We start from the raw sequence: 9,067 nt of genomic DNA on the forward strand, positions 1-9,067 counted from the left end.
GAGTTTGGCATTGTAACGTTTCATAACTCAAAATTGAGCCTAATATTGCCGCAGACTTAAAGGCACAATAGTTTGCAATAAAAAAGGGAGAGCGAGTAAGAGACTGGTTACGAAGGCGAAATTTAATTACTCCTTGCAACCAAAACATAACTTTCTGGAGAAGGTGGAACAGCATCTAATTGGATTGGTGCAAGTAGAAATGATGTTTTTGTCCTATCAGGTTGCATCTTGAACATCTTGAACACCTATTGTCGAAGGATTCATGGAAAAAGAAGAGTAGAAGTTAATACATGATCACTCGAATGATAAACAGTAGAAAAATAGATAAAACTTACCGGATGGAATGCTAGTCTTGATAGGCCTACCAGATGGCCGCCGTGACTTTGGTGGGAGTAGGTCCCTCTTAACAAATTCATCGGCCATACCAATATCATTTGGATGAACTTCAGGGTTGATTACTCCTGCATAAGTGGCTGCCCATGTAGTAGTCTTATAGTACTCGACTACTAGTGTTGTAGGTGGAATGCCTTGGTAGTTGGCAGCAAGCATTGCGTGTCCACAAGGGATCTTAAGTCGGTCGTATTGCTTGCAAGTACATTTGTTCAAATCCAGAAGGACTTGGTGTTTCCGGGTGAACCCTCCCACAATTTCATAATAAAAGGTTTCAACAGTTGCTACCTTGTTTCCCCTTACTTGTGACCAACTTTTTGCCATTTCTTTATCAACCTCCGGAGTTACCAATCCGTTGTGTGTTGCAGACTTTTTCCTCCTTGCACTGAACCAGCGTGTTAACATAGCCCTAATAAACTTAAGTAACTCCACTATTGGTGACGCCCTACACTTCCATAATGCTTTGTTCAACGATTCAGCTATGTTGCTAGTCATCAGATTGTAATGGTCTCCCTGAAAATATGCGCGTGACCAATGAGCAGTGCCGATTTTCTCAAGCCATTTAGCACATTCGATGTTTTTTCCACGAATTTGTCCAGAAATTGTCCGGAAAGAGTCAGCTGTGTAGGCATATGCAGCATTAGTGACCAGTTTGGCAAGACCTTTGTTGTGAAATTTGGCATTCACATTCCTCGCCAAGTGGACAATACAAGCGCCATGATGAGCACGTGGAAAAACCCTCTTCTTAGCAACGTAAATGGACTGACATCTGTCAGAAATGATGGTGAGGGTATTGCTGTCTGCGATGATGCGTTCAAGCTTCTCAAAGAACCAAGTCCACGAATCATCATTCTCCCTATCTACAACAGCAAACGCTAGAGGGAGTACTTGAAAGTTACCGTCTTGGCCACTTGCTGTGAACAAAACTCCTTTGTACTTACCAGTTAGATGCGTCCCGTCCACAACAAGAACACGTCTCAGCTGACTGAAGCCTTGAATGGATGCACCAAATGCCAAGAACGTGTACAAGAATCTTTCAGACCATCTTCCTCGATTTCTGTTTTGATATCTGTTACAGTACTGGGATTTGCGAGCTTCAAAAGATGCAAATATTCAGGCAGTTAAGCATACGAATCTTCATCAGAGCCAAACAAGTCGTCTGTAGCTTTTTCCGGAGCCCTACGACACTTACTGTATGATGCTGAAACCTTAAGGTCCATTGGTACTGGTGATTAGATGGTGTGGCAAATTTTGATGGGAAGGATGGACTGTACGCTAATTAGTTGGTGTAGAAGGGGAATAGTATTTTTTTAGTTTCTCTCCCTTGTTGCAGTAGTTGTTTTTTTTTCGCTATAGTTGTTTGAAATTTTTTGGATAGTATTGTAAAGAATCAGCAGTAGGGGCAGTATGTGAAATGTTTTAGCAGTAGGGGCAGTATGTGAAATGTTTTAGCAGTAGGGGAAGGTTTCATCTGTAAGGGAAGGTTACATCCGTTTTGTCAGTTAGTGTGGTTATTGTTGAATAAGCGAGTAGGAATTGTTGGAGTGGCGGCGGCTGTGACCATATTGTAGAGATGGAAAACCTAATTGTTATTGTAGGGTTCACATATAACATGGACAGTGAGTAATTTCTGTCCAAGTATATTTCCTTGTCCATCCTGTTCGGGATTTTGATGTGTGTACAGGGGTTTTTAAATGCTGTCCATCATCTGCCTTTTTTTTGGTTTATAACCTAAATATAATTTAAACCTATTAATTAATAGATGGAATCCTAAGCGTATACAGTAGACCCTAATAGGGGAAATAGGTGACAGCTTTCAGCAGTAGGGGAAGGTTTCATCTGTAGGGGAAGGTTACATCTGTTTTGTCCGTTAGTGTGCATTTATTGACTTTGACTTTGACCATATTTTAGATATGAAAAACGTAATGGTCATTGGATGGACAGGAAGTAAGATGGACAGGAAGTAAGATAGACAGGAAGTATGATAGACAATAAGATGGACAGGAAGTAATTATGTCCAAGTATACTTCATTGTCCATCCTGTTCGGCATTTTGATGTGTGTACAGGGGATATTAAATGATGTTCATCATCTGACTTTTTTTTTGTATATAACGTAAATAAAATTTAAACCTTCAGTACTGATTAGTAGATTGAATCTGAAATGTTGTTAGTAAACCCTAAACTGCATTACACATAAACCCTAAACCGCGTTACCCCTTTAACCTTAAACCATAAACCCTAAACCCTAAACCCTAAACCCTAAACTCTAAACCCTAAACTCTAAACTCTAAACCCTAAACTCTAAACCCTAAACTTCAAACTCTAAGCACTAAACTCTAAACCCTAAACTCCAAACTCTAAGCCCTAAACTCTAAACCCTAAACTCCCAACTCCAAACTCTAAACTCTAAACTCTAAACTGTAAACCCTAAAATCCAAACTCTAAACCCTAAACTCTAAACACGAAGATCCCGTAGCTTAGAGTTTAGAGTTTACGTATCTTGTAGATCCCCCACATCTATGACCTTTGTAGATGTTCTATTGAAACATAGTTCTAAAAAGGTTCTGAGTATAGGAGAGGACTAGATGGTCGTTATCTGGTATCCACATGGATTATTAATATTAGAATCTAAGTGGACATGTCCACGTGGATATGTATGACTGAAACTTTAAACTGTTAAACTTGTGGGGGTATTTTGGGAGTTTTAATTTGTAGCCCCTCATTCTATGTAGGCCTATCTATATAAACCTATGTTGTATCGGTTAGGAAAAAATTGGAAATGGTTCCGACATACAAAATTGTTTGTGAGAACTGCTCTCATGGTAAATGTGGTCATGGTCGAATACGACGAAGACATTTCCCTCGTCCTCATAGTGCTCGGACACGTATCATTGACCGCCAACCAGCTGAGGAACCAGTGACGGAACCTCTTGTTCGACTGAATCCTGAGGTTTGTTGTTGTTGTTTTCAGACTTTGTTCTGTTTAGTTTTAATTTAGTAGATCTCTTAGATTTGGTGATTGTATTTGTTAGCAGGCGTTTTCAAATTTGTTAGATATGCGTAATGGACTAGTTATCTGTCCGATTTGCTGTTTTTTTGGTTTGTGTAGACTTTATTTTGCGTATCTGTTAGATATGCTGAATGTACATGTTGTCTGGTTTATTACAGTTTCGTCCACATGAAGATCTTTACCTCCCACCCCCAATTCTGGCGAAAATAGTGAGTTTCGTAGCTCAGGATGGCATCAGGCATTTAGGCAACTGGCTTGTCGCAGGGCGTGCAGGTAGAGTAGTTGTTCACTCTTTGGAAACACTATCCTCTGTTAGGCTCGATCGCCATTACGATTTTGTTAAATGGTCAAGATCCGAATCTGTCTACTATGACTTTTTTGGGATGTGTTTATACGCAAGGAATCCTTATGCTATGTATGTGAAAAGTTTATTCTTAGCTTTCCAATGCTGTGATTTGAAAGAGGCTATTGTAGTGGTGAGTACCATTAAACATGTGTACCCAGTGGCTGAGTTGTTGTGGATAATGTTGAAGAGCTGCGAAGGGACGTTGGATATGGTTTTCTACTGGAACTACAAGAATACGTCTCGATTTGGTGATGTTGATAGGCTGGCTGACTCTCTAATGTACCACATCCACAAGATCCGGCCTAAGTGATGGGGGACTTTTTCAAATACTTAGTACTTTGAAGATGTGCCAAAGTGTGGTTCTGAACATCAGGCGCTGCAGGAATTCAATGGGGAGAGGTGTATCGATTGTATCTTCTTCTTCCTATCTAGAGATATAATGCTATTGTCTTAGGATTGTAAGCAATAGCTTAGTAATTGACAATTATGTGTGTCGAACGGTTGTAAGCTTTATTGTTTAGTTCACCAATTTTTTAGGGTTTCTCTTTATTGAACCACCTTTAAAGTTTGTGCCATGAATTGTCAGCAATAGTGCTTAAAGTGGTGTTTTGTATTTTGCATTATAATTGGCCGAAAGTACTGAAATTATATGTCTTTTTATGATGTGCTAAGTCCTTGATTCCTGTCCTGACAGATATGACCATCCAATGAAATTCATATGTTTTGATATCCATAATCTAGTAGTGGGTAGAACACTAATTGAGTATGTGTGAGGGAAGCTGTTTCCGTAGCTGTAATAGTGTAAAGGAAACGTGGATGGGTGTTGGTGATTATCAAAGGGTTTGGTATCCACATGGATGTGTTTGGTATCAAAGGGTTTGGTATCCACGTGGATGTGTGTCAACATAATTCAGCAACCGCTGTCCAAATGAATTCTTATGAGGATACAAGTTTTTGATGGTAAGGTAAGTTGTAATGGATGTAATAGATATCCATTAGGCATACTGACATAAAAATTGTAATTGTAAACAGAAATCCATTAGGCATATTATATAGTTAAAGGAGTTTGTAATGTGGATAAATATTACATTAGATAAAAATAGAAATAGAAATAGAAGTATAGGTGGTGCTACTAAGCGTTGAAATTAACTCCAAGTTTGTCCCAGTCGATAGGAGGAGGAACAACACACTGATCTGCATCGCCCTGCGCCATCTCTAGCATCTCCTCTAGCCTCTTGTACTCTGCCTCCATGTCGAGAAGTTCTCCTCCCAAAATTTGATTAAGTTGGGCTATTTGAGCATTGATTAGTTCCACTTGATGGACGAGGGCAGTAGCGTCTTCCTTCTTCTTCTGATGATCTTTCAGCATATGAAGAATTGCAGTGAAGCGCTCGGTTGTCTCCTTTTCAGTCATGACTCGCGTCTTCTGAAAAGCTTCCTTCAGGGCGTCCAGTGTTTCGTCTTCCCAGTCGAAATTGGATGAGCGAGAAGGTCATTTACCGGAACTCTCTCCGGCCATGGTTCTTTGCCCTGTTGCTTCGGCTCCATAGTCTGCCAAGTGTTTTGAACGTTTTCTGGAAGTCTCCCCAGCCATAGACGCAATGTTTGAAGAAGAAGATGATGATATCGATGAAGAGTAGAAGATGAAGTAGATTGAGACGAGATATATTGGATATTTATAGGCTCTATGATTGAAGAGAGTAAAATGATACATGGAATGAAGGTAGAGAAATCGAAAGGGTACAATGATCGAAAAGGCACAATTAATTTAGGCTGATCGAGACGGTACAATGTATTTGGATGTACAATGAATCGTTACGAGACAATGTAAAGTGATAAATCGTAACAATGGATAATTCAACAATAAGTCGCTAACATTGCTGTCCATATGGATAGATGCTATTTCTGTCCATATGGATAGATGCTATTGATGTCCATATGGATAGATTGTATTCAATAATGCTTTAAGGTTTTTTTTTGTATTTTGGTAAGTAAAATGAATTGTTAACCGAACCAAAAATTAAGGCTTGTTAACCGAACCAAAGATTTGTACCTAATAAGCGAAACCCAACCAATATTAAGTTGGGATTGAAGTCGAAACTTGGTCATCGTTTTCGTAACTCTAAATGATTCGCAAGCATTGTATCGTTTCGATTCCCAATAATTCATTGTATCGATTGGACCTGTCTATATTCATTGAAACGTTGTATTTGCTTTATTTTCCAATTCGATCATGACCCCTATAAAACTCCTCGCATTGTCCCCCGAAACTATTGTGTCACCTTCAAGCAACAATTTCATTTCAAGAGTGCAGCAATGTCTGGAGAGGGTTCAAGAGAACGTCCTAAACGCTTCGCAGAGGAGCCAACCGTAGGAGCCAGCTCGAGTAAACGGCCCAAAAGGAATGATGATTTCGAATGGGAAGGGGAGGTTTTGGAGGCCATGCGAGCCGCTCTAACTAAGACACGTGAGGTGAGCGAGACGGAGACAAGGGAGCACTACATGTCAATCATTCATATGATGGAGGATCATATGAAGAAGAAGGAAGAAAAAACAGCCCTCCTTCATCAAGTGGAAACCATCGATGCAAAAATCGATCTAGTGAATGACATCTTGAGTCTGGAAATTGAGGATTTGGTGGGAGAGTTGCAGAGGCTTGAGGAGTTGCGTGAAGTTACGGCCGCCGATGCCGCAAAGTGTCGGGTTCCTCCTCTAATTGGTTGGTCGAAAGTGGAAGCGTAATTCAACTATTAGTAGTGTTATGTCAGGTTTTTATGTTATCTTTTTTTTTTTTTTTTCAAACTTTGTAAACCACGTTATTTCTCACAACATCCTCTCTATTTATAACATTGTTCTCCGTTTTTAATTTATCTTTCTTCTATATTATTCACAATCATTAACTTCATGGTGAATTATACAGTACCATTTTAGCAAACACCGAAATATATACATATAAATGTGATCTATATTTGGATAATTTTAGATACGTATCCATGTGGATATGTGGGCATGTGGACATGTGGATATGTAAAATTGGACACGTACAATGATTGAGAGGGCACATATAATTTAGACTGATTGAAACTGTACAATGTATTTGGATGTACTATGAATCATTACGAGACAATGCAATTTGATAAAACGTAACAATGGATCATCCACCAATAAGTCTATTAAAAGTGTTGTCCATGTGTATTGCTTTTGGTGGACACGGGTAGTCAATAAGAGAAATGATTATATTGCTGTCCATATGAATAGATTCTATTTAAATCATTCGATAATAATTAGGATTGTGTACATGATCATATTCTTTTGGGTTTTCATTGGATGGACTTATGGGGGAATGTAGTCCGCCTATGAATTGTAATTCAGATTAGAACGTTTACTAACAATATACACAGGGCTTATAATGTATAATTTTTTGCTAATCTAATGCTGTCCTCAAGTAGGTATCCATATGGATAGAACGACACCAGTAATACTACATACAAAGCAAAAGAGTTTGGCATTGTAACGTTTCATAACTCAAAATTGAGCCTAATATTGCCGCAGACTTAAAGGCACAATAGTTTGCAATAAAAAAGGGAGAGCGAGTAAGAGACTGGTTACGAAGGCGAAATTTAATTACTCCTTGCAACCAAAACATAACTTTCTGGAGAAGGTGGAACAGCATCTAATTGGATTGGTGCAAGTAGAAATGATGTTTTTGTCCTATCAGGTTGCATCTTGAACATCTTGAACACCTATTGTCGAAGGATTCATGGAAAAAGAAGAGTAGAAGTTAATACATGATCACTCGAATGATAAACAGTAGAAAAATAGATAAAACTTACCGGATGGAATGCTAGTCTTGATAGGCCTACCAGATGGCCGCCGTGACTTTGGTGGGAGTAGGTCCCTCTTAACAAATTCATCGGCCATACCAATATCATTTGGATGAACTTCAGGGTTGATTACTCCTGCATAAGTGGCTGCCCATGTAGTAGTCTTATAGTACTCGACTACTAGTGTTGTAGGTGGAATGCCTTGGTAGTTGGCAGCAAGCATTGCGTGTCCACAAGGGATCTTAAGTCGGTCGTATTGCTTGCAAGTACATTTGTTCAAATCCAGAAGGACTTGGTGTTTCCGGGTGAACCCTCCCACAATTTCATAATAAAAGGTTTCAACAGTTGCTACCTTGTTTCCCCTTACTTGTGACCAACTTTTTGCCATTTCTTTATCAACCTCCGGAGTTACCAATCCGTTGTGTGTTGCAGACTTTTTCCTCCTTGCACTGAACCAGCGTGTTAACATAGCCCTAATAAACTTAAGTAACTCCACTATTGGTGACGCCCTACACTTCCATAATGCTTTGTTCAACGATTCAGCTATGTTGCTAGTCATCAGATTGTAATGGTCTCCCTGAAAATATGCGCGTGACCAATGAGCAGTGCCGATTTTCTCAAGCCATTTAGCACATTCGATGTTTTTTCCACGAATTTGTCCAGAAATTGTCCGGAAAGAGTCAGCTGTGTAGGCATATGCAGCATTAGTGACCAGTTTGGCAAGACCTTTGTTGTGAAATTTGGCATTCACATTCCTCGCCAAGTGGACAATACAAGCGCCATGATGAGCACGTGGAAAAACCCTCTTCTTAGCAACGTAAATGGACTGACATCTGTCAGAAATGATGGTGAGGGTATTGCTGTCTGCGATGATGCGTTCAAGCTTCTCAAAGAACCAAGTCCACGAATCATCATTCTCCCTATCTACAACAGCAAACGCTAGAGGGAGTACTTGAAAGTTACCGTCTTGGCCACTTGCTGTGAACAAAACTCCTTTGTACTTACCAGTTAGATGCGTCCCGTCCACAACAAGAACACGTCTCAGCTGACTGAAGCCTTGAATGGATGCACCAAATGCCAAGAACGTGTACAAGAATCTTTCAGACCATCTTCCTCGATTTCTGTTTTGATATCTGTTACAGTACTGGGATTTGCGAGCTTCAAAAGATGCAAATATTCAGGCAGTTAAGCATACGAATCTTCATCAGAGCCAAACAAGTCGTCTGTAGCTTTTTCCGGAGCCCTACGACACTTACTGTATGATGCTGAAACCTTAAGGTCCATTGGTACTGGTGATTAGATGGTGTGGCAAATTTTGATGGGAAGGATGGACTGTACGCTAATTAGTTGGTGTAGAAGGGGAATAGTATTTTTTTAGTTTCTCTCCCTTGTTGCAGTAGTTGTTTTTTTTTCGCTATAGTTGTTTGAAATTTTTTGGATAGTATTGTAAAGAATCAGCAGTAGGGGCAGTATGTGAAATGTTTTAGCAGTAGGGG

At 39.6% G+C, this 9,067-nt stretch overlaps 2 protein-coding genes across 2 annotated transcripts; both read right to left on the reverse strand.

The window, feature by feature from the left end:
* On the reverse strand, positions 217-1,610 carry LOC104715175. Its single transcript, XM_010432611.1, has 3 exons — positions 1,522-1,610; positions 336-1,459; positions 217-245 (listed from the first exon to the last, which is right to left on the reverse strand). Exons 1-3 carry the CDS (start codon positions 1,608-1,610, stop codon positions 217-219), a joined length of 1,242 nt encoding a protein of 413 aa, XP_010430913.1.
* On the reverse strand, positions 7,462-8,855 carry LOC104715176. Its single transcript, XM_010432612.1, has 3 exons — positions 8,767-8,855; positions 7,581-8,704; positions 7,462-7,490 (listed from the first exon to the last, which is right to left on the reverse strand). Exons 1-3 carry the CDS (start codon positions 8,853-8,855, stop codon positions 7,462-7,464), a joined length of 1,242 nt encoding a protein of 413 aa, XP_010430914.1.

This window comes from Camelina sativa, chromosome 9, assembly GCF_000633955.1.
Source record: "Camelina sativa cultivar DH55 chromosome 9, Cs, whole genome shotgun sequence".
Classification (NCBI taxonomy): Eukaryota; Viridiplantae; Streptophyta; class Magnoliopsida; order Brassicales; family Brassicaceae; genus Camelina; species Camelina sativa.

Excerpts from the sequence above, each read along its gene's own strand:
- LOC104715175 (XM_010432611.1), bottom strand. The coding sequence starts at position 1,610 with ATGGACCTTAAGGTTTCAGCATCATACAGTAAGTGTCGTAGGGCTCCG. Across the intron at positions 1,460-1,521 it reads TTTGGCTCTGATGAAGATTC|ATATCAAAACAGAAATCGAG; the intron begins GTATGCTTAACT and ends GTACTGTAACAG. Across the intron at positions 246-335 it reads CAAGACTAGCATTCCATCCG|GTGTTCAAGATGTTCAAGAT; the intron begins GTAAGTTTTATC and ends CTTCGACAATAG.
- LOC104715176 (XM_010432612.1), bottom strand. The coding sequence starts at position 8,855 with ATGGACCTTAAGGTTTCAGCATCATACAGTAAGTGTCGTAGGGCTCCG. Across the intron at positions 8,705-8,766 it reads TTTGGCTCTGATGAAGATTC|ATATCAAAACAGAAATCGAG; the intron begins GTATGCTTAACT and ends GTACTGTAACAG. Across the intron at positions 7,491-7,580 it reads CAAGACTAGCATTCCATCCG|GTGTTCAAGATGTTCAAGAT; the intron begins GTAAGTTTTATC and ends CTTCGACAATAG.